The sequence below is a fragment of the Danio rerio genome, chromosome 21, assembly GCF_049306965.1.
Source record: "Danio rerio strain Tuebingen ecotype United States chromosome 21, GRCz12tu, whole genome shotgun sequence".
Taxonomy (NCBI): Eukaryota; Metazoa; Chordata; class Actinopteri; order Cypriniformes; family Danionidae; genus Danio; species Danio rerio.
In genome coordinates this window covers 5,642,702-5,668,654 of record NC_133196.1, presented here as the reverse complement: position 1 = coordinate 5,668,654, position 25,953 = coordinate 5,642,702, and the positions used below count along the sequence as shown (strand labels likewise).

The 25,953-nt window shown below is 32.5% G+C and overlaps 1 protein-coding gene across 1 annotated transcript in view; it reads left to right on the top strand.

Moving 5' to 3' along the window:
- Positions 1–23,336, top strand: part of notch1a (notch receptor 1a) — a 68,583-nt gene extending 45,247 nt beyond the window's left edge. Inside the window, 16 exon segments of the mRNA NM_131441.1 lie at positions 1,054–1,255; positions 1,959–2,112; positions 2,336–2,520; positions 2,759–2,891; positions 4,243–4,500; positions 5,750–5,862; positions 6,486–7,057; positions 9,340–9,753; positions 10,639–10,787; positions 12,856–13,066; positions 13,826–13,907; positions 15,024–15,186; positions 18,298–18,596; positions 20,117–20,264; positions 20,973–21,070; positions 22,167–23,336. Coding sequence (NP_571516.1) covers positions 1,054–1,255; positions 1,959–2,112; positions 2,336–2,520; positions 2,759–2,891; positions 4,243–4,500; positions 5,750–5,862; positions 6,486–7,057; positions 9,340–9,753; positions 10,639–10,787; positions 12,856–13,066; positions 13,826–13,907; positions 15,024–15,186; positions 18,298–18,596; positions 20,117–20,264; positions 20,973–21,070; positions 22,167–23,336 — 4,351 coding nt within the window.
- The last annotated feature ends 2,617 nt before the right edge of the window (positions 23,337–25,953 follow it).

The following is a 25,953-nucleotide window of genomic DNA, read 5'->3' as shown; positions in this document are numbered from 1 at the left end:
TATATATTACAACTTTCATTTTAGTTATTTTATATATACAAAATAGTTTATAGTGTTTACATATAGTTATCTATTTATTTTTTCTATATATATATTTTAATATATATATAATGATGTATTTTTTAATTTGAGATGCATTTAATTTGATTAAAATTATGCATTAAATTCTGTAAATTTTTTAAATCTATTTTTACAATTATTTTAGATATAAATTAAGCAATATTTCTATATTTAAACTTTTTCAGTTCTCTGTTACTTAATAGATACAAAATAGTTCATATAGTTTACATATTAGTTATATATTATCTATATTTATCTTTATTTTTCTTAGTTTATTTTCTTTACTTTTTAATATATATGTTTTTTTAATTTGAGATGCATTTAATTTATTTTAATTTGTATGCATTTAATTTAAATTTTATTGAATTTTTTTGTATCCAATTTTTTATAAGATGCATTTTATATATAATTTAACCAATGTTTTTAAAATATTTTTTAATATATAATGATTCTCTTTTTTAATTTGAGATGCGTTTGAGATGAGATGATTAGTTTTGCGTATATATATATTTTTTGTAAATTTTTGTATCCTGTTTTTTATACAATATATTTTATATATTAAACAATATTTATTTATTTAAATATTTATTTCAACTTTTTTTCAACTGTCAGTTATTTTATATATACAAAATAGTTCATTATTCATATTTTTTTCAATATTTATATTTATTTTTTTATTTGTTCTTTATTTATATATATATATACACACTTTTTTATTTGAGATGCATTTAAAAAATTTTATTTTAGTTTTTTTTTTTTTTGATGTATTTTAAATACATTTTGTAGTTAATTGAAGTGCATGTGAAATTCATTTTATCTTATCTTGTTCTTTTAAACGAAATGTTTACTTAATTTAAGCTCAGTTTTGAGTACATTTTTTTATTTTTAAATATACAGTATTATACTTTTAATTAATGCATAGACCCAGTTATCAAAAACCAAAACCATTATGTTAAAGGTATGTTAAAAAAAATTTTTGTTCCTCCTCTCCAGCTCGTGTTTTAACGGTGGGACGTGTGTGGACGGCATCAACTCGTTCTCCTGCGTGTGTTTGCCGGGATTTACTGGGAATTACTGTCAGCATGATGTGAACGAGTGCGACTCTCGGCCATGTCAGAACGGCGGCTCCTGTCAGGACGGATACGGCACCTATAAATGCACATGTCCACACGGCTACACCGGACTCAACTGCCAGGTACACTAAAACACACTGTTTCTCCTATTGAAAGTAATTCTTTACAGTTTGATGCATCAGTAAATGAGCATGCAGATTGTTATATAAATAATAATAATAATATGTGGACTTTGTTTGTATTTGAATTATGTATTATTTTTTATTGGTATAAAATATATAAACCATTATATAACTTGTATGAACAAAATATGTACTAAAAAAATAAATATTTTAAAATTTTATTTAACATTGTTTTCTTTTCTATTAAACATTCTATTATAAACATCTATACTATATTTAGTTTTAATTATTTATATTATTTATTTTATTAATTTTATTGTTTTAAAAATAAAAAATAAATAAAATAAAAACTTTTTATTTTAATTAATTTTATTGTTATAAAAATAAGAAATAAATAAAATAAAAACTTTTTATTTTATTTTTAATAAACAATGTATTTTAAACATTTAAGCAATAATTATAATTGTTTTTAAAAATAAAATCAGGCCTTTATTTGTCACATACACTTTCATATAATGAAATTGAATATGCTAAGTTCATATTTATTTATATATATATATATATATATATATATATATATATATATATATATATATATATATATATATAATATTTCATATTAACATATTATAGTTATGTAGATTTCTCTTATTTGTATGTTTGTATGTTTTATTGACCTGTGTGTTTGTTGGTGTGTGTTCAGAGTCTAGTGCGCTGGTGTGACTCGTCTCCCTGTAAGAACGGAGGCTCGTGTTGGCAGCAGGGGGCGTCCTTCACCTGTCAGTGTGCCAGCGGCTGGACTGGCATCTACTGCGACGTGCCTAGTGTCAGCTGTGAGGTCGCTGCCAGACAGCAAGGTAACAAACAACACTTCAAGTCAGTGTATTTGTGTATTTTTAACAGTTTAAGTTATTATATATAAGCATAGTTAACCTACAGTTATATAGTATATAGGTGATGTCTGTGTGTACATGTTCAATGATGTGTATTTGGGTTGTCCCCGATTGCTGTGCAAGCCTTTTTCTACATTAAAAGCTGTTGTAAAGTGTGCATTTGTTAACCTCTGTGTTTGTGTGTCAGGTGTGTCTGTGGCAGTTTTGTGTCGTCATGCGGGTCAGTGTGTTGATGCAGGAAACACACACCTGTGCAGGTGTCAGGCTGGATACACCGGCAGTTACTGTCAGGAGCAGGTGGACGAATGTCAGCCGAACCCCTGCCAGAATGGAGCCACGTGCACAGACTATCTGGGAGGATACAGCTGTGAGGTACAAACACACACACACACACACACACACACACACACACACACACTCACACACATTTAGCAGACGCTTTGACCCAAAGTGACTTACATCCATACTCTCGCGCGCGCACACATTACTCTCTCACACACACAGGTTTGTTTTTGTGAATTGTGGGGACATTCCATAGGTTTTCATTGTCTTTCCTTTAGTTCAGTTTGTTCTTATTGGATTCTTAACATCTGTTCATCATCTCCCTCAGTGCGTTCCTGGATATCATGGTATGAACTGCAGCAAGGAGATAAACGAGTGTCTTTCTCAGCCCTGCCAGAATGGAGGAACCTGCATCGACCTCGTGAACACCTACAAATGCTCCTGTCCACGAGGAACACAAGGTACATACACTCGCATACAACAGATTCATCATACAATACTTCACTCTGCAGTGCTTTGACTCTTTTCTCTGCTCTTGTTTTGATTCTTTTCTCTGCTTCTATTCTGATTCTTTTCTCTTTGTTTCTGTTTTGATTCATTTAGCATTGCTTGTTCTGACTCTTTTCTCTTTGTTTCTGTTTTGATTCTTTTAGCATTGTTTGTTCTGATTCTTTTTCTCTGCTCCTTTTTTGATTCATTTTCTCTGCATATGTTTTGATTCTTTTCTGTCTGCTCCAGTTTTCATGCTTTTCTCTTTGCTCCTGTTTTGATTCTTTTAGCATTGCTTGTTCTGATTTCTTTTCCCTCTGGTCCTGTTTTGTTTATTTTCTCTGCTCCTAATTTGATTCTTTTCTCTGCTTCTGTTCTGCTTCTGTTCTCTTTGCTCCTGTTTTGATTATTTTAGCATTGCTTGTTCTGATTTTGTTTATTTGCTCCTGTTTTGATTTCTTCTAGCTCCTTTTTTTAATCATTTTCTGTGCTCTTGTTTTGATTCTTTTCTCCTTGCTTCTGTTTTGATTCTTTTCTCTACTCTTGTTTTGAATAATTTTCAATGCTCGTGTTTTGATTCTTTATCTTTGCTCCTGTTTTGATTCTTCTTCTCTGATCCTGTTTTGATTCTTTTCTCTGCTTCTATTCTGATTCTTTTCTCTTTGTTTCTGTTTTGATTCTTTTAGCATTGCTTGTTCTGACTCTTTTCTCTTTGTTTCTGTTTTGATTCTTTTAGCATTGCTTGTTCTGACTCTTTTCTCTTTGTTTCTGTTTTGATTCTTTTAGCATTGTTTGTTCTGATTCTTTTTCTCTGCTCTTTTTTTGATTCATTTTTCTGCATATGTTTTGATTCATTTCCCTGCTTCTATTCTGATTCTTTTCTCTTTGCTTCTGTTTTGATTTTTTTAGCATTGCTTGTTCTGATTCTTTTTCTCTGCTCCTTTTTTTATTCATTTTCTCTGCATATGTCTTGATTCTTTTCTCTTTGCTCCAGTTTAGATTCTTTTCTGTCTGCTCCAGTTTTCATGCTTTTCTCTTTGCACCTGTCCTGATTCTTTTAGCAATGCTTGTTTTGATTCCTTTTCTCTGCTCCTGTTTTGAATCTTTTCCCTTTGCTCCTCTTTTGAATCTTTTCCCTTTGCTCCTGTTTTGAATCTTTTCTCTGCTCGTATTTTGATGATTTTTGCTTTGTTTGCGTTTTGACTCTTTCATCTCCATATATGTTGATTATCTTAACTTTGCTTGTGTTTTGACTCCTTTGCTGTGCTCCTGTTCTGATTCTCTGCTCGTGTTTTGACTCTTTTTCTCCGCTCATGTTTTCAGGAGTTCACTGTGAGATTGATATTGACGACTGTTCTCCATCTGTGGATCCGTTAACCGGGGAGCCACGGTGTTTTAACGGCGGGCGGTGTGTTGATCGTGTTGGTGGTTACGGTTGTGTGTGTCCGGCTGGTTTTGTGGGCGAGCGTTGCGAGGGTGACGTTAACGAGTGCCTGTCAGACCCCTGTGACCCCAGCGGATCCTACAACTGTGTTCAGCTCATCAACGACTTCCGCTGCGAGTGCCGTACAGGATACACCGGTATGTTAATATGCACTAAGTACAGTTGAAGACAAAATTATTCACCCTTCTGTAAATATTATCTTCTTTTTCAAATATTTCCCGAAAGATGTTTAATAGAGCAAGGATTTTCTCAGTTTAATATTTTTTCTTCTGGAGAAAGTCTTATTTGTTTTATTTCGGCTAAAATAAAAGCAGTTTTTAATAGTTTTAATGCATTTTAAGGTCAATTTTATTAGCCCCCTTAAACAATCTTTGTTTTTGATTGTCTACAGAACAAACCACTGTTACACAATGACTTGCCTAATTACTCTATCCTGCCCAATTAACCTAGTTAAGCCTTTAAATGTCACTTTAAGCTGTATGGAAGTGTCTTGAAAAATATCTAGTCAAATATTATTTACTGTCATCATGGTTTAATTAATAAAACTATTATGTTTAGAAATGGGTTAAAAAAATCATAACCGTTAAACAGAAATTGGGGAAAAAATATACAGGGGGACTAATAATACAGGAGGGCTAATAATTCTGACACATTCACCTGTATATCACTGAATGTGTCATGGTCTTTAGAGCATAGTTACGTCTTTAGTGCGAGGCTATGATTTGACAGCACTGATTATCTATATATTTTTATATTTTGTGGTACAAAGGAGTACATAAAGAATAAGAAAGAAAGGAATGATGAGAAATAAAACACCATTCATTTCAGTAGATCATTGTTGGTGAGTTTCAAATAAAAATGAAGCTAAAAATAAGCCTGAATTAATTTAAGCTTATTTAACCTGTTTATTTTTAAGCTTATTTAACCTATTAGATATTTAACTATAATCATTTTAAGGTTAATTAAAGTAAAAAAAAATTATTCATTTATTTATTCTTTTTTCCTTCTTTTTTTAAAATTTTTTTTACAAATAAACAAATATATTTAATACATGTTATATAGTAGTGTAGTATGCTAAGAAATGTACTGTACAAATCAACGTGTTTATTTGCTTGTTAAATTCATTTATTTTTTTAGCATAAATTACAATTAAAAAACTATGAAAAACCATCTAATTGGGATACATTAAATTCAGTACTACAAAACTAAGCGTTGATACATTTTAGTTATGCCTTTCATTAGCTTAAATTCACTACAACAAAAACTATAAAGTATACTTAGGTTTACACTATAAGTAACTATACATTAGAGTAATTTAACAAATGTTTTTTGTAAATTAAATTTATTTTACACATCTTTTAATGTTTATTTTTTTTTAACTCGTAGGGAAGCGCTGTGAGACAGTCTTCAACGGCTGCAAGGACACGCCATGCAAAAATGGAGGAACTTGTGCTGTAGCGAGCAACACCAAACACGGATACATCTGCAAATGCCAGCCTGTAAGTAAAAACCAAGACTAAACCTGTAATCTGAACCTCCATAACATCCCATAAACAACATCTAACATTAGATTTCTACCATGTGCTCTCCTGGTTACTGTAAATTTCCCTGTCCCATAAATCCACCTAACATTTGGGATTAAATGAAAAATAGAGCTCCGTGTCATCGACAAAACAGTGGGAAGCCATGTGATTGGATGATGGTTCCCTGTGATATGGTGTAAATAGAGAATAGTAGGGGACCTAGAACAGAACCCTGAGGTACTCCAGGGCCAGCTGATGAGCTTTGGATACCTCCCCTCTCCAGGCACCTCTGAATGATCTGCCGGTGAGGTAAGACTTCAACCAGCAGAGCGGGGTTCCAGGGATGCCCATTGAGGAGAGGGTGGACAGTAGAATCTGGACATTTACCGTATCATTTACCGTTACCTGATTGGTTTGCATCCAGCAGGATATTGTGAGATAAAAATGTGTAAATTTGGTTTTAAAACAACTCTTTCCATTGGTCTGTAATTTTCAACCAATGAAGTGTTGAGTGATGGTTTTAGTGATGTTTTCACTCTCAGGGCTAAGCTTCAAACATTTTTCTAACATTGGTTTTCTTTCGTGTTCTTCCCTCCCAGGGTTACTCCGGCTCATCCTGCGAGTACGACTCTCAGTCGTGCGGCTCGCTGCGCTGTCGTAATGGTGCCACCTGTGTCTCCGGGCACCTGAGCCCTCGCTGTCTGTGTGCACCGGGCTTCAGTGGGCATGAATGCCAAACTCGCATGGACTCGCCGTGCCTCGTCAACCCGTGCTACAACGGTGGCACCTGCCAGCCAATCAGCGACGCTCCGTTTTACCGCTGCTCCTGCCCGGCTAACTTCAACGGGCTACTGTGCCACATTCTGGACTATTCGTTCAGCGGTGGGCAGGGTCGGGATATCGCCCCACCAGTCGAAGTGGAAATCCGTTGCGAAATCGCCCAGTGCGAAGGACGCGGCGGAAACGCCATCTGTGATACGCAGTGTAATAATCACGCATGCGGATGGGACGGCGGTGACTGCTCTCTGAATTTCGACGACCCCTGGCAGAACTGTAGCGCCGCCCTGCAGTGCTGGAGGTACTTCAATGATGGGAAATGTGACGAGCAGTGCGCCACCGCGGGCTGTCTTTATGACGGATTTGACTGTCAGAGGCTGGAGGGACAGTGCAAGTAAGGAACAAATTGTTTCTCATAGTATTTATTATTAAAACATTTTTATAATTTTTTTTGTTTGTTTTAATTCTGTTTTGCAGTTTTTATGTTTATAATTTTATAGTGTTTTCAATGTTTATTTTAAAGGTTTGGCTTAATTAGGCTTTTTTGGCTTAATTAAGAAAAACGAAAAAGAAAAAAACAATATATATATATATTTATACATGTTTATTTATAAATTATATATTTATATATTATTTATTTATTTATTTATTATTAATTTATATGGTTTATATATACATCATATATTTATTTATTGTTTATTTATATATTATTGATTTTTTATTAATTATTTATTTAATATTAATTTATATACTGTTATTTATTTATATTTCATTTATTTTTATTTATTTAATATAGATTTATTTATAATTATATATATATATATATATATATATATATATATATATATAATTTTTATTTATATATTTATGTATTATTTATTTTCATTTATTTATTATTTATATATTATTTATTTATATCTTATTTTTTTTAATATTTATATTATTTATATATAATATTTATATATATATTTTTTTGTTTTTTATTTGTTTTGCCATTTTTAATATTATTTTTTAAAAAGTAAACAAAATTTGCCATTTTTACTTTACCTCCTTTTTATTGTATTATTACAGTATATCTGATAGTATTTTCTAATACTATATTCAATCATAATTATTAAAAATAAATATGTTTGCAATTTCTTTTGTTAGAAATTTCATTGACATTTTTATTGACTGCAAAAAATACATTTGATTAATATTTTTATGAATTATATTATATCAAACATTGATCTCACTTTATTTGTTTTACCATTCTGTTTTCACTATTCTTTTATCTTGTATGTTGTGGTGATATCTTAAAAGACGTTTTATTGATTTATTTTCAAGGACCAATTTAGGGAGAAAAAATGAATAAGATGCTAAATAAAACCTTTTATTTTATTACCAGTTTAAACATATATTTTATATATTATAGTATAATAAATGCTACTGTAGCACTTTTATATAATGGTCCATTAGTTAATGTTAGTCTATTTACCAACATGAACAACCTATTAGTAATGCATTCATTACGGTATTTAGTCATGTTTGTTGACGTTAGTTAATGTTATTCAAGTTAAGTAACGCTAGTTCAGTGCATTAGCTAATGTTAACAAGCCCAATACAGCATTTTAGTAATGCATTAGATATTGTTGAATTATGATTAATAAATGCTTTACAAGATTATTCATGCTTAATGTTAGTAAATACTTTAACTAATGTACTATTATTCTAAAGTGTTACCAATGCTGCTTAATAAACATAATATTCTCCTCCGTTTTCATTAATTAGCATTAATTATTATTATTTTTGTGTGTGGGGTCAATTTGGCTTGGGATAAAAGTTATGTGTCATAATAAAAAATTATATATATATATATATATATATATATATATATATATATATATATATATATATATATATATATATATATATATATATTTATATATATAATTTTTTATTTATATATTTATGTATTATCTATTTTCATTTATTTATTATTTATATATTATTTATTTATATCTTATTTTAAAAAATAACTATTTATATTATTTATATATTGTTTATTTATATATTATTTATTTATATTATTTATATATATTTTCTTGTTTTTTTATTTGTTTTGCCATTTTTAATATTATTTTATAATAAGTAAACAAAATTTGCTCTTTTAGTTTTGCCATTTTTATTTTACATCCTTTTTATTGTATTATTACAGTATGTCTGATAGTATTTTCTAATACTACATTCAATAATAATTATTAAAAATACAATCTTTATAAGATTATTCATGCTTAATGTTAGTAAATACATTAACTAATGTACTATTATTCTAAAGTGTTACCAATGCTACTTAATAAACATAATATTATCCTCCGTTTTCATTAATTAGCATTAATTATTATTATTTTTGTGTGTGGGGTCAATTTGGCTTGGGATAAAGGTTATGTGTCATAATATATGAAATATAAACCTTAAGGGTTATAATGTTATGGTTGTTTACATGACTGTATTCCATTATTATTCTGTATGTTTAAAACCAGCAGATTATACTACCAGTTTATATTTTACATGTCATGTACTTACTAATATTCAAGTATCTGCAAAGTAATAATAAAACATAATAATAAAAAAAAAGTATGCATGAAGAGAAATGTGAGCTGATCAATAATAACTCCTCTTGGTCTGTGTGTGCAGTCCTCTGTATGACCAGTACTGCAGGGATCACTATGCGGATGGTCACTGTGATCAGGGCTGTAATAACGCAGAGTGTGAATGGGACGGTCTGGACTGCGCTGATGACGTCCCGCAGAAGCTGGCGGTGGGCAGTTTGGTTCTGGTGGTCCACATCCCGCCGGACGAGCTTCGAAATCGCTCCTCATCGTTCCTCCGCGAGCTCAGCAGCCTGCTGCACACTAATGTGGTGTTTCGGCGCGACGGCAACGGAGAGGCGCTAATCTTCCCGTACTACGGTAGCGAACACGAGCTCAGCAAACACAAGCGCTCTGATTGGACAGATCCTGGTCAGCTGATGCAGCGTGCCAGGAGGAGTCTGACATCATTTTTGAAGCCCCGCACACGCAGAGAGCTCGACCACATGGAGGTCAAAGGGTGAGTGGTGATTATTTCAGAAATTAAAGGAATGGTTCAGCTAAAAAAGAAAATTTTGTCATCTTTTACTTTGTTTCTTCTGTTAAACACAAAAGAAGATGTTTTGAAAAATGTGGAGACCAGTAACCATTGACTTCAATGACAAGAAAAACAAATACTATAGAAGTCAATAGTTACCGGTTTTCTTCAAAATATCTTCTTTTGTGATCAACAGAGGAAAGAAACTCATAAAGGTTTGGAATCACTTAAGGGTGAGTAAATATTAAACTCACTTTCATTTTTGGGTAAACTGCCCTTTTAGATTATAGGGATTCAAAGTCACATCCAGAATGAAAATTTGTTTATCGTTTACTCGTCCTTCACTTGTTCCCAACCTGTTTGAGTTTCATCCAAGCAAAAAATAAATAATACAGAAATATATAAATAAATAAACAAGTAAATGCAGTAATAAATGCATTTTAACAATAAATAATGAATATAAACAAATAATAAATTAAATATTAAATAATATAACTAAAAGAGTAAAATATATTTTATGTTGTTTTTAATGTTTATTTTTAAGACTCAATTAAATGTGTAAAATGCACTTATATACACTCAAACAAACACACACACACACACATACATATATTTTTATAATAATAATAATAATAATAATAATAATAAAAATATAAATAATAAATTTTCCAATTTTTAATATTATTTTATAAACACTTATTTAAAAAGATTAGAAATATAAAAAAAACAAATAAATAATATACTAAGTAATATAATTAAAATAACTAAATATAAATGACACTCAGCACTCAAGATGCTGACACTTCCAGTCTGAGCCAGATTGATTTCATATGTGTAATGTGTGTGTATATATGTGTGTGTTTGCAGGTCTATCGTGTATCTGGAGATTGATAACCGTCAGTGTTTTCAGCAGTCTGATGAGTGTTTTCAGAGCGCGACCGATGTGGCCGCTTTCCTCGGAGCTCTGGCCTCCAGTGGAAACCTCAACGTTCCCTATATCATCGAGGCCGTCACCAGTCAGTCACACTTCATTTACTGTTATACACATATTTATGTACTATATATATATATATATATATATATATATATATATATATATATATATATATATATATACATACAATACTCAACATTTGAAATTAATCTTAATCTTCCATCAGAACTGTCCATAAAGAAAAATGATTTGAACAATAGCAATATTTTTATAATTGCATGCAAAATCACCATTTATAAATTATATATATATATTTATACAACAGTTCTGTCTGGTTCTCGAATCTGATTGGCTGATAGCCGTGATAAAGTTGTAATATCAGCACCCGTACAGCCTCTTTACCCTTTGTGTATTACTCCGCCCACATACAGCCAGCAAAAAGCAGACACTACAGATCTAAAGTTTAAAAGATGCTTGCTCAGCTTTGTAACTGTCAGCTTATGATTTGTGATTTGAATCCATTGCAGAAGAAAGTAGTTCCGCATACAAAAGGGTTTTTGAGACTCTCCATGTTTGATTTTGTTTTTATATACACAATTATGCCGTCAAACTGTTGTATAAACGCAATATCACACTCGTAGCAGTGTATATATATATATATATATATATATATATATATATATATATATATATATATATATATATATATATATATATATATATATATATAATTTATTTAATAATACATTTATTTGAATTATTTATTAATTCTACAACAACAAAATTTTGGATATAGTTTCAATTTGTATTAATATAGTATTATAAGTTACCATTTATTTTTGCATTTACATTTTTAGATTGCTGTTGTTTGTTTATTATCTATTTGTTTATTTTTATTTATTGATTTCTTTTTGCATTATTGATACTTATCCTGCATAATATTTATATTTTGGTTCTCATATTTATTTTCAATTTTCATTTGACTTCTTGTTTAAGTTTCAGTCATTGTAATATGCGCAGTAATTGTGGTTTTATTACATTTTAATAATACAGATTGCTTTAATGCATTTTTATTTCCGTGTTATTTCACTTTCTTGTTTACAAGATGTGTTTTCTTGATGATAATGATTAATGTGGAAAGTACATAAAATATTTTATATAAATAATAGAATAAATACATTTTAGTATTTTACATCAATCAAATTAAACTTATTACAGTTATGCAAGGAAAACATTTCAATTTTTTATTGAATTTTTATAGTTTATTTTTATTTCTTTTTTTTCTATTGTATGTTTTAGTAAATAAATTGTATGCTTTTATCATATTATAAGGCTTTGATATTATTTAAAATATTTTATTAGTAGTAGTAGTATTTATTTGTTGACAATTTAATACTTTTTAATTTTTTTAATTAATTGTTTATTTATTTTTTGCAATTTTGGTACTGGCATATCAGTAAATCAGCATTCAAGGTTTCTAATTTTTGTTTGTCATTTATGTTTGGCTGTATTTTAGCTGAATTTTAATCAGAGAAAATTAATTCTTTTTTTTTTTCACCATCTCAGTCAACATTCTAACGACTCACACTGATTTTGTTTGTCTGTGTGTGTGTGTGTTTGAACATAATGAGATTTTAACAATAGCACTATTTTTTTATAATTACATGAATCTATATTTAATAATTATATATTTATTAAATCATTTATTTATTGAAATGTAGTTTTATTTATTTGTTGTTTTTATTTTTCTTCTTTGTATAATTGTATGCACTGACATGAATCAAAATATATGATATGAAGCTATAATGCATATATTATAGCCGAGTACAGTATACAATTTCAATATGACATGCATATCTACAATATCAGATTTTTTTGTTGTTTATTTTTTTTCTTTTGTTAATTTGCATTGTAAAAATAGTATATCATTTCAAATCTAAATAATTTATGAAAAACAATTTATTTATTTGCATTATTTATCAATTATGCAATAGCAATATTTTTTTATCCACTTCAAATTTTTATTAATATAGGATTACCAATTTATTTTTGGATTTTAATTTTTAGAGATGGTATGAAGGAAAAATGCATCTATCATAGCTGAGTGCAGTATATAATCTAAATATGATGTTAAATATGTGCATGTGCAGGTGAAGGTGGTCCCCCAAAGACTGGTGAGATGTACCCCATGTTCCTGGTCCTGTTGGCTCTGGCTGTTCTGGCTCTGGCCGCTGTCGGTGTGGTCGTCTCCAGGAAGAGGAAGCGGGAACATGGCCAGCTTTGGTTCCCCGAGGGATTTAAAGTCAACGAACCCAAAAAGAAGAGGAGAGAACCAGTGGGAGAGGACTCTGTCGGACTCAAGTCAGTTTCCACACACTTGCATGAGAGCTCTATATATTAATGCCATATATTCTGCTTTGGTTAGCTCTTTAATTTAAGCCGGTTTTGTTTGTATTTATTGCTTTTTTAGTTGTTATTGATATTGTAAATCTGCTTTAGGTCAAGACATTTTTATTTCTGTAACACTTTTATCATGTAGATGGTGTCAAAGCAGCTTGACATAGATGAAGAATAAAAGTGTAAAAAGCCATAACAAATATTTATATTAATATATTTAGTTATTTACTTATGTATTAGTTTGTATATTTTTCATTTTTTTGCGTAAGTACATCCGTCATTTGTATTATTTTTAAATTGTTGTTACCATTTCAAATTATTTTAAATTTAATTTATTGTAATTATTTATATTTAGCGTTTGCTTTTTTTAAAATGTTTTTTTAAGCTTTTATCATATGTAAAAATAAAAGATCTGCACTCATCCAAATTCAGCACAAAATGATTTTTCCATATATTTATAATAATAATAATTATAATAATAATAATAATAATAATAATTATTATTATTATTATTATTATTATTATTATTTTCTAAGCACTTTAAATTAAATCTTTAAATTGAATCTTTTAAATTAAATCTAAATGAAAAAAAATTGTGTTTGGTGCTTTTATCTTTGCTGGTTGTGGATTAATTTTAAACCATAAAAATCATTTGGTGATATAACCATTGTTCACCTTTTATTACATGTAATGATGCTAACCTGTGACTCTGTGTTCCATCAGGCCTTTGAAAAACTCAGACAGCTCTCTGATGGATGAACAGCTGAGCGAATGGGCTGAAGACGACACCAATAAACGATTCCGGGTGAGTGAGAAAACACCGTCTGTATTGAAGACCCTCTGAAATCAGCATATATTGATTTGTCTGAATAAGTTTGATTCATAAATGAGATGTCCTTTAATATTGAATTGCATATATATTAGCTGTCTCGATACTGGAATTCGGTACCAATTGATACTGACATTTTAAAAGCATCCATTTCCCGCTAACATCTGAGCGCTGTTGAACACTTTCCTAAACTGTGCTGATTTGCCATAATGTCCATGTGCTCAACAGAAATAACTGTGATTGGCTGTGAAGGTCATCAGTCCACTGAACTCACCGCTGTTCACTGAGTGTAATCACAGATACAGGGACACTGGAGCATTTCAAAGCCACGATTCATCAGCAGATCGCTCATATGTCAGCTTATAGACAAACCAGCTGATCTTCACAGCTTTAAAAAGCTCCAGTGTTCTTGGATCTGTGGTTACACTCTATAAACAGTGGTGATTTTGGTGAACGGATGACCTTCACTGCCAATCACAGTCATTTCTGTTGAGCATGTGATCACAATGGTAAATCAGCGCTGTTTGAGAACACGCTCAACAGTGCTTAAATGTTAGCGGGAAATAGACGGTTTTAATATTTAAGTATCGAATGGCACCAAATTACAGTATTGTGACAACCCTAAAATATATATAGTCAAGTCCAAAATTAATTAAACCCAGGCAAAAAGTTTTTCTTTACATGTAAATAAAAGCTGATGTATATTTATTCTGAAATGATGCCTCTTGAGCATCGTCTTATCATCTTCTGAGTCACTTCCAGTCAAAAAAGCTAACTTCCTGGATTTGGGACTATGTGTTTGGTACATTCCAAACAATGGCTGTGATATCAATCAAACACAACTGGCTTAAAATGGGAGGGGCTACTCAATATGCCCCACCCTGTTTTAATGTTCAGTTAAAATTATGTCACACATCAAAAAGATAAAGGTTGGCTGTGGTTAGCTGAGCAGCTTGTTTATGTTGTCAATCTGGCAACTTCCATTTGCATAGAGTCGTCAGAGGAAGGCTTGGGTAAAAAAAAATAACTCTCCAGTGTTTTGAATTCTATCAGTGCACCTTTTTGAGGAGATGTGTGTGTGTTTGTGTGCAGTTTGAGGGGCAGAGCATTCTGGAGATGAGCGGTCAGTTGGATCACCGTCAGTGGACTCAGCAGCATCTGGACGCTGCAGACCTGCGCTTGAACTCGATGGCTCCGACGCCGCCGCAGGGCGAGATCGAAAACGACTGCATGGACGTCAATGTCCGCGGGCCTGGTGAGCCTGGTTTATATAAAAATAGAAACACTTTCAACACTGCATTCCTGATTTAAAGTGAAATTAAAATAAAGGTTTTTTAGATGTTAGTATCAGTATTGTTAGTTTTAAGGATATCCATAAGCTAAAATTCCCCTTTAGAAACCGATATAAACATTCAAAGCTTGCAGTTTGTCACTTCAACCTAAATGAATCATCGGTTTAATTCAAGTCACCTCATACTTCGGTTTTTCATCAAATCTTCTGACCAATCAAATGCTCTCTAGTGTCTGACATTAAGCTCAAGCACTCTCACTGGCAGAGCTGTGATTAAAAAAAAACACTATTGGCTGTTTTTTAAAAGGGGAGGGGCTACTGTATGTCCCGCCCTTCCTCCATCTTCATGTTTCAGTTACGTCAAACATAAAAAAAAAAAGCACATTTCAAACCACTTCACAGGATGTTTAAACTCTGACGTGAGACTAGTGTTGTCACCAAACAAAATTAAATAAAATATGAATTAATTAAAAATATAAAGCAGTTTTAAAAACATTTTTAAAAGGCTTATATTCAAATTAAAATTCTGAATATTAAAAGTAAACAAAAGCTGTGTCTCATTTCAGAGGCTGCATCCTCTAAATGATGCAGACTTCAAAGATGAGTCCATCGAAGTCCACACAGGCTGAACCGAGCGTTTTAAAATGAGATGATCTAGGCCCCGTTTACACTAGTGTGTTTTAGTTTTAAAACGACATTGTAGATCAAAAACGATCCGCGTCCACACAAGTGTTTCACCTAGCATCTCTGAACATATTTCCGTCCACACTACGCCACCAAAAACGTATATCACGTGACCATTCGCGTACTCTGGGCATGCGCGTTCTAGTATAAACAGAAAGCATGTGTCTCGCTCGGCATTTGGTTATTGTTAGTCAACAAACGCCACTTGCACATTAAACGCGATGGCAAAGAAAGCAAGAGAGTTATTTTTTTGGACAGACGACGAGTTCGAGTTGTTACTAAACGTAACAAATGAATAACTGCACAATGGCGCCTAAAACAGACAATAGTGCAAACAACGCTTCCATTTCTGTGTCCATGTTGTTGTTTACAGTACTGTCTTCCGGTAGCATTAAAGCCATGTGTTATAGTCATGGGATAGGGGCTTGACGAATAAGGGAAGGATACGCAATGACACAAAAGCCCCAATCAGGTAGCGAATCTCAGCAGTCCCGCCTCTGTTTTCAGATGTCATCCACACTGAAACGGAGCAGCAGCGTTTTAAAATGAAAACAACCTCTCCAGCGTTTCCAAAACGCTCCGTTTTCGGCGCTCGAAAACTCCGGCGTAGTGTGGATGGATGGCGAAACCATAGCAAATCTTATGCACTTTAAAACGAAAACACATTAGTGTAAACGGGGCCCTAGGCTAGAGGATGAATCTCCTCACCTAGCATATCAGCTGCTGTTAATGAGCGCTGATAAAATTAGTTTTTTTAAGTGATTTTAAAACTTATTTTAAGCAATCTGTAGGCAAAACAAGGTATACAGGAGCTGGAAATATATTTTATTTAATCTATACATGTACACATAAAAATATAAACGGTCTATAAAATCACTCTTTAGTAAGACACGTCATACTCTTTTAGTTTTTTTAACATGTGTTTGAATATCCAAGTAAAACAAACTTAATTCATACATTTAAACCGGAGGCCGCGAAGGATCCACTGGTTGTGTTCTTTATTACCTGGGAAACGAAGGATGCATTTTGAGGCTGTGTTTGAAGGAGACTTTAAATTTTTTGAGATGAGACTTCGTCGCGCCATGATGACACAGCGCACTTCGAATGCATTCTTCGGAGGATGCAGCCTCTGAAATGAGACACAGCTATACTATACATAAATTATTAAGAAATTAAAAAATGACAACGTAAAAGACTGAATTTTTAATGTAAAAAGTATTTTAAATTTTGATAATTTTTAGGAATATTATTGGTATCATCATTCATTTACTTTTCGGCTTAGTCCCTTTATTAATCTAGCTTCACCACAGTGGAATGAACTGCCAACTTATCCAGTATATGTTTTACGCAACGGATGCCCTTTAGCTGCAATCCATCACTGGACATAGACAATTTAGCTTTGGGTATTATCAACAAACCTAAATTACTAAAACAATAAGATAAAAATAAAAAAACACAAAACAATAAAAAATATAAAGCTTTTTTTTAATTGTCAGTAAAAAAACAAAACAATTAAAACAAAAAAAACTAAAGCAAAAATTAAAGCTCAATTTAAAAGTAAAAAGCATACTATACATAATTATGATAATTATAAAAAAAAATTCATCTAAATTTAACTAAATGTGAAATTAAAATATACTGGGTTCAAAGTAAATCTAAATGTTTCAGACAATTCATGTTACGGTTCCAGTTTTTCATTAAATCTGAAAGAAATAATACAAACATAAAAAAACAAAATAACAAAATACTTGTTTATGTTGTTTACCACAAAACTGCATAAAAGTTGCAAATTTTATTTGTCGTACACAAATCTTTCTTGTTTGTTTTACTTTTCAAGTCATTTTCACATACAAAACTTGGTTGAATGCCTTAAGTTTGTGCGTGACATTTATTTATGGACATTTTCTGCTCATTTGAACAAAATCGTGATAATATTAATAACCGTAATCATTTTGGTCATTATAATCGTGATGAAGGATTTTCATACAATTTTATACCATCACTCATTTTCCATCGGCTTAGTCCCTTTATTTATCACAGCAGAATGAACCACCAAATTATCCAGCATATGTTTTACACAGTGGATGCCCTTTCAGCTGTAACCCAGCACTGGGAAACACCCATTCACACTCATTCACACACACACACTCACACACACACACACTACGGACAATTTAGTTCATTCGATTCTCCTATAGCGCATGTGTTTGGACTGTAAGGGAAACCAGAAAGCCAAGCCAACATCGGGAGAACATGCAAACTCCACCCAGAAATGCCAACTGACCCAGCTGCGACTTGAACCAGCCATCTTTTTGCTCAGTGACCACTGAGCCACCATGTCGCCCCATACCATTATATCTCTAACTAACTCCCCTTTGTTTCTCTTTATAGACGGATTCACTCCACTGATGATCGCATCGTGTAGCGGCGGCGGTCTTGAAAATGAAAACGGCGAAGCAGAAGAAGATCCGTCCGCTGACGTGATCACAGATTTTATTTATCACGGAGCCAACCTGCACAATCAGACAGACCGCACAGGCGAGACCGCACTTCATCTGGCAGCACGATACGCTCGCTCGGATGCTGCTAAACGTCTGCTGGAGTCGTGCGCCGATGCTAATGTGCAGGATAACATGGGCCGGACACCGCTGCACGCCGCCGTCGCTGCTGATGCACAGGGAGTCTTCCAGGTAAATAATATTCAAACTTCTAGATTATATTTAGTTAAAGTGTAAAATACTACATTATTTTTCATTTTATTGTTTTTGTAATATTATTATTCATCTAAATTGCCAGAAAATAATAATGATAAAATATGATTTATTTAAATAGGAAGCAATTGTTTAAAAAATAGTTAGTAAATAAATAAAACAGTAACAGTTGTTTATTTAAGATTAAAAAAAGAAAAAGAAAAAAGTAAAAACATACTTATACATTAATTATTAAAACAATTAAAAATAAAACTTTTAATATGTATTTTTTTATTTTTCAAAAAGATTTGAAACAATAATTTTTAATAATATTTTTGTTATTTTTAGTTGTAATAATCAGTAGTATTATTGGTAATGTTATTAGCAAACCTAAATTACCTAAACAATAAAATGCAACATAATAAAATACAACATAATAAAAAATATAAAGCTTTTTTTAAATGTCAGTAAAAAACTAAAACAAAGTTTTAAGCTCAAAATATAAAAAAACATACTTTACATAATTATTATAATTACTATAATTATTAAAACACTTTTACTTGTAAATGTAATTAAATGTAAAATTTAAATGTAAAAGGACAAATTTTTATTGCATTAGTATTAAATATAATTTTGTGTTTTTTTTTTAATATATAACAATTGTTAGTAGTATTTTTGGTATCATTATTAACAAACCTAAATTACTAAAACAATAAAATAAAAATAGTCACATTTCAGTTAAAACTGAAAAAAAAATGTGTGTGTGTATATTATATATATATATATATATATATATATATATATATATATATATATATATATATATATATATATGTATATATATATATATGTGTGTGTAAACATGTAAATCTCAAAAGTTACATAAGAAAAAAAATGTAATTACAAATAAAATATTTTATAATAAAATATAACTTTATATTGCAACATATAAGCAAATTAAATATTTGATAAATATAAATATACAGTGTATTTGTCATCAATAATGCAATTTAATTATGGATGTTTAATATACATATACAGCTGAAGTCATAATAATTAGCCCCTGTTTATTTTTTCCCCAATTTTTGTTTAACGGAGAGCAGATTTTTTTCAGCACATTTCTAATCATAATAGTTTTAATAACTCATCTTAGTAGGCAAATTATTGTATAATGATGGTTTTTTCTGTAGACAGTAGAAAAGGAAAATAGCTTAAAGGGACTAATAATTTTAATTTTAAAATGGCTTTTAAAAAATTAAAAACTGCTTTTATTCTAGCCAAAATAAAACAAATAAGACTTTCTCCAGAAGAAAAAATATTATCAGACATTTCTTGCTCCAAACATTGTTTGGGAAACATTTAAAAAAGAAAAAAAAATTCAAAGGGGGGCTAATAATCCTGACTTCAACTGTATATGTAATATATATTTAATGCATAATATAATGTGAGCTGAATAGCATTTTTAATTGTGATGCTCTCGGATGTTGAATACGTCTAAATCATGACCTTTTTTTGAACAGATCCTCATTCGGAACCGAGCGACGGATCTAGACGCCCGCATGCATGATGGGACGACGCCGCTGATTCTGGCCACCCGATTGGCTGTTGAGGGAATGGTGGAGGAGCTCATTAACTGCCATGCAGATCCGAATGCTGTTGATGATTCAGGTACAAACACAAACACCAAAAGTCAAAATTATTCGCCCTTCTGTGAATTTACCTTACTTTTTTTCAAGTATTTCCCAAATGATGTTTAACAGAGCAAGGAAATTTTCATAGTATATCTGATAATATTTTTTCTTCTGGAGAAAGTCTAATACGTTTTATTTCAGCTAGAATAAAAGCAGATTTTCATTTTTTAAACACTATTTTAAGGCAGATATTATTAGCCCTCTTAATTAATACTTGTTTTTGGTTGTCTATAGGACAAACCACTTTTATACAATAACTTGCCTAATTACACTAACCTGCCTAGTTAACCTAATTAACCTACTTAAGCCTTTAAATGTCACTTTAAGCTGTATAGAAGTGTCTTGAAAAAATATCTAGTCAAATATTATTTACTGTCATCATGGCAAAGATAAAATAAATCAGTTATTAGAGATGAGTTATTAAAACTATTATGTTTAGAAATGTGCTGAAATAATCTTCTCTCCGTTAAACAGAAATTAGGGAAAAAAGTATAGAGGAGGTTTAATAATTCTGACCTCAACTGTACAAGTAAAAAACTTTCACTTTCAATGCATTCAATATCATCAACTCAATAATAATTATTATTATAACTAAACAATTATTGAGAATTGTTATACAAATATACGTGAATTGAATTGAATTGAATTGAATTGAATTGAAAACTCACTGGTTTGTCTTTTGCAGGTAAATCAGCTCTTCACTGGGCGGCTGCTGTTAATAATGTGGATGCTGCTGTCGTGCTGTTGAAGAATGGAGCTAATAAAGATCTGCAGAATAATAAGGTGGGTTCATGAAAAGACGGAAACATGCACAGTCATTTTACTGTGTTACATTATTATACTGACTAAAATGAAATAACTTCTGTTTGATTATATATTTATACATGTATTTATTCTGGGTTATGCGTCTGCATCTTGTTCATTCTCATATATAAATTAGAGAATTTTCAATCAGTATTATAATATAATTAAAGCTTTCTTTGGTTTTCATCATTTTTTAAAGTTTCATTAATAATATTTTAATTTGATTAATACTTAGGTTTAATTTTAGTTTGATGCACATTTCTGTGTAAAATGTGTAATTTATTTTGATTTTGTTTTTTTTAAATATATTTATAATAAGTAATATTTTATTTAAAGTTTATAATTTTTAAATATTTTTGTTAGTATATTATACGTAGTAAAAGTTTTCATTTAAAATTTTTACTTATTTTTATGAGCATTTTTATTTATTTATTTTTATAATTTTTGTATGATTTTTTTTTTATTTAGTATAAAATTTAAACTTAATTTTTTCTGTTTTTTTTTTTGTATTTTTGATTTGTAGTTTGTAATATTTTAAATGTTTTATTTAGACATTTTTCATCATTTTTAAATCATTTTGTCTTATTTAAAGTTAACTTTTTCTTTATTTAGTTTTAATTGTTTTTTATAGTTAGTGCATTTTTGGTTATATTGCTCACATTTTTGTTTCATTTGTTTAATTTTTCTTTTTAAATTTTATTATTTTTTAAGTTCACATTGTTCCCATTTTAATATTTATTTATAAATTCAATATTAGTTTTTTTTTAAGTATTACTTTATTTTTATTGAAAACTTTTTAAATTTTTGCAATTTTGCTATATTCAACATAAAATAATAAGCAAATACAAAAGAATGAATAAATATAAAAAAAACACAACATTGGGAGTTTACATTGTTCCATATTCAGTGCGCTCAACCGTTAACATTGCAGTGATCAATCCATTTCTTCCAATGGTTTAGAAATGTTTTAGAAATCTTTCATATTTCTTGTATAGTTTAGTTTTAGTTTTTAATCTGAGGTTCATATTTTATTGCTATAAAGAAAAAAATTAACGTCAATAACCTTTCTTTGTAGGAGGAAACGCCTCTTTTCCTCGCTGCTCGTGAGGGAAGTTACGAAACGGCTAAAGTCCTGCTTGATCACTTGGCCAATCGGGATATTGCAGATCACCTGGACCAGCTGCCCCGGGACATCGCTCATGAGCGCATGCACCACGATATCGTGCGTCTGTTGGAGGAATATAACCTTGTCCGAAGCCCCCCGCTACCCTTATCACCCCCGCTCTGCTCCCCAAACACATACCTGGGCATCAAACCCAGCCCAGGAAACAACAACAACACGGCTAAGAAAACACGCAAACCCGGAGGAAAAGGTGTTGGAGGGAAAGACAGCGGGAAGGACATCAGAACCAAAAAGAAAAAGAGCGGAGATGGCAAAAACGGCGGGATTATGGAAGTGGGCGTCCTCTCGCCTGTTGATTCGCTGGAGTCTCCACACGGCTACCTATCAGACGTCTCGTCTCCGCCCATGATGACATCACCCTTCCAGCAGTCTCCGCCCATCAGTTTAAATCAGCTCCAGGGATTGGCCGACTCCCACATGGGTGGAGCTCTTCAGGGTTTAGGGAAGCCTTTTGACTCCGCCCCTCGTTTATCCCATCTGCCGGTGGCCAACAATGTGGGTGGAGCTCAAGCAGGCGCTTGTGATTGGCTGCAAAGGGTGCAGCAGCAGCAGCAACAACAACAACAACAACAGCAGGCAGGCATGCTAATGCCTACAATGCTCTCTGCTACTAATATGCCACAAGTCATGGGCTATCCCACCATGCAAAGCAGCCATCTTGGTGCACCGTCACACATGATCGCCCATCAAAACATGGCGCCAATGCAGCACCAAAACATCTCGCATCACTTCCTCGGGGACCTCAGTGGGCTGGATCTTCAGTCAAGCTCAGGACACGCCCCCATTCAGACCATCCTACCGCAGGACAGCCAGCGCATGGCTCCGCCTATTTCTAGCACGCAGTTTCTGACTCCGCCTTCTCAGCATAGCTATTCTAACCCTATGGACAACACACCCAATCACCAGCAGGTCCCAGACCACCCGTTCCTCACACCCTCCCCCGGGTCTCCCGACCAATGGTCCAGCTCATCTCCACATTCCAACTTGTCTGATTGGTCGGAAGGAATCTCGAGCCCGCCCACCAGTATGCAGATGAACCATATTCCAGAGGCTTTCAAGTAGGCGGAGCTTCGGCATAAAAAAAAAAGCTAGACTGTTTATAATTACCACAAGAACTGTTTTTATGGACTGATTTTTTTATTATTATTATTATTGTATGCTAAGAACCATTTTTATTGTTTTTTTTGTATTTATTTATATGCGTTTGGACTACAGAAATACATTTCTTTTTAATTTATACTGTATTTTATTTCTATTTTAACCATATCCTGAAAATAATTCTTTAAAAAATTGTGATGCTGCCAGAGAATTTTTTGTTTGTTTGTTTTTTTTTTTAAGTAAAATTTCAGTATTAATTAGATTTTATATGATCCTTTTTTACCAAACGGCTAGTTTTCTGAGACAAAAGAGTAGAGAAAGTCTTAATATTTTGCTGTTTATTGTATAGTGGATGTATTGACACACTCTGACTTGCCTCCGCACACATTTCTTTATTTTTGTGAAAGAGAGTCATTTATGATGAGTTTATGCTATGTTACCGAGTATTGTCTGTAGACACTGTTCTCACTTCACTAAGAGCCCAAATGTTTGTTTATTTCCCATGGTACCTTGCTTCAGGTGTTTTGGGAGCTTTTCATATGTAGCGTAGCGATCACTGTTATTTATTGCCTGCTGTAGACATGTTAGACATTTTTGAAGACATGTAGATGAGTGTGAGTGAGTGTGTGTGTGTGCGCGTGTGTGAGGGAGTGTGTGCAGTGTGATGACATCACCGGTGCTCATAATGGTGTGGCTGTAATGTACCTGTTATGTTTTATAAATGCAGATCAAATGTTCTACTGATGACATGAAAATGACTGATTGTAGTTTGTGGTTTAAAAAATGTTGTTCAATGCTTTTGTAAAGAACATTTTCTTGACACAATAAAGGATTGTTACTTTTACTATGTGTTGTCAGGACTAATTTATCCTAGAACTATACCAGGGGTGGCCAACCCTGTTCCTGGAGAGCCACCTTCCTGCAGATTTCAGTTGCAACCCATATCAAACACACCTGAACCAATTAATTAGGACCTGAACACCACGTGATAATTACAGGCAGGTGTGTTTGATATGGGTTGCAACTGAAATCTGCAGGAAGGTGGCTCTCCAGGAACAGGGTTGGCCACCCCTGAACTATACTATTACCTATACCAGTTGTGACCAATCCTGTTCCTGGAGATCAACCTTCCTGCAGATTTCAGTTGCAACCCATATCAAACACACCTGTCACTAATTATCAAGTGCTGTTCAGGTCCTAATTAATTGCTTCAGGTGTGTTTGATCAGGGTTGGAGCTGAACTCTACAGGAAGGTAGATAGATCCCCAGGAACAGGGTTGAACACCCCTGCCCTATACAGTACTACTATTATATCGTTTTGTAAACAGCCTCTAATGATGACTTCATTTATTGGAAAAGAAATATTGGGAAATATTATTTCTAATTGTATCATATACACTCACCAGCCACTTTATTAGGTATACCTGTCCAATCACATGGCAGCAACTCTGCATTTAGACATAGACATGGTCAAGAGGATCTGCTGCAGTTCAAACTGAGCATCAGAATGGGGACGAAAGGAGATTTAAGTGACTTTGATGGTGGCATGGTTCTTGGTGCTCAACGGGCTGGTCTAAGTATTTCAGAAACTGCTGATCTACTGGGATTTTCATGCACAACAATCTCTAGGGTTTACAAAGAATGGTCTGAACAAGAGAAAATATCCAGTGAGCGGCAGTTCTGTGGGCACAAATGCCTTGTTGATGCCAGACGCAGAGGAGAATGGCCAGACTGGTTCCAGCTGATAGAAAGGTGACAGAAACTCAAATAAGCACTCGTTAAAACCAAGGTCTGCAGAAGAATATCTCTGGACACACAACACATCCAACCTTGAGGCAGATGGGCTACAGCAGCAGAAGACCACACGGTGTGCCACTCCTGACAGCTAAGAAAAGGGAAACTGAGGCTACAATTCACACAGTCTCACCAAAATTGGACAATAGAAGATTGGAGAAACGTTGCCTGCTCTGAGGAGTCTTTTTTTTGTTATTTTCACAATTCATTATGATATAGTAGTCAAAATAGGACCAATGAGCTCATAAAAGTGACAAATTCTGGACCTTTGTAAGTGGGGGTGGGTTTTTTGGACTATCTGAACCCCAATCCCCCCACACCCCCAACCCAATGTCACAAAGCGCAAATAATCTCAGACTGGTTTCTTGAACATGACAACGAGTTCACTGTATTCAAATGGCCTCCACAGTCAGCAGATCTCAATCCAATAGAGCACCTTTGGGATGTGGTGGAACGGGAGATTCGCATCATGGATGTGCAGCTGACAAATCTGCAGCAACTGCGTGATGCTATCATGTCAATGTGGAGCAAAATCTCTGAGGAATATTTCCAGTACCCTGTTGAATCTATTCCATGAAGGCAGTTCTGAAGGCAAACGGGGTCCAACCCGGTTTCATGACATTTTATCCTACCCATCAGATTATGCTACCAACATTGTATTTAAATGGTTCTGAGGTTGGGGCTAGGGATTAGGTAGGTTAGGGTGGTTTTACAGCTTCATATCACACTACTCCACCTTAAAATTTACACTAGTAAAATCTAATAGGTAGCATATTGCGTCAATAAA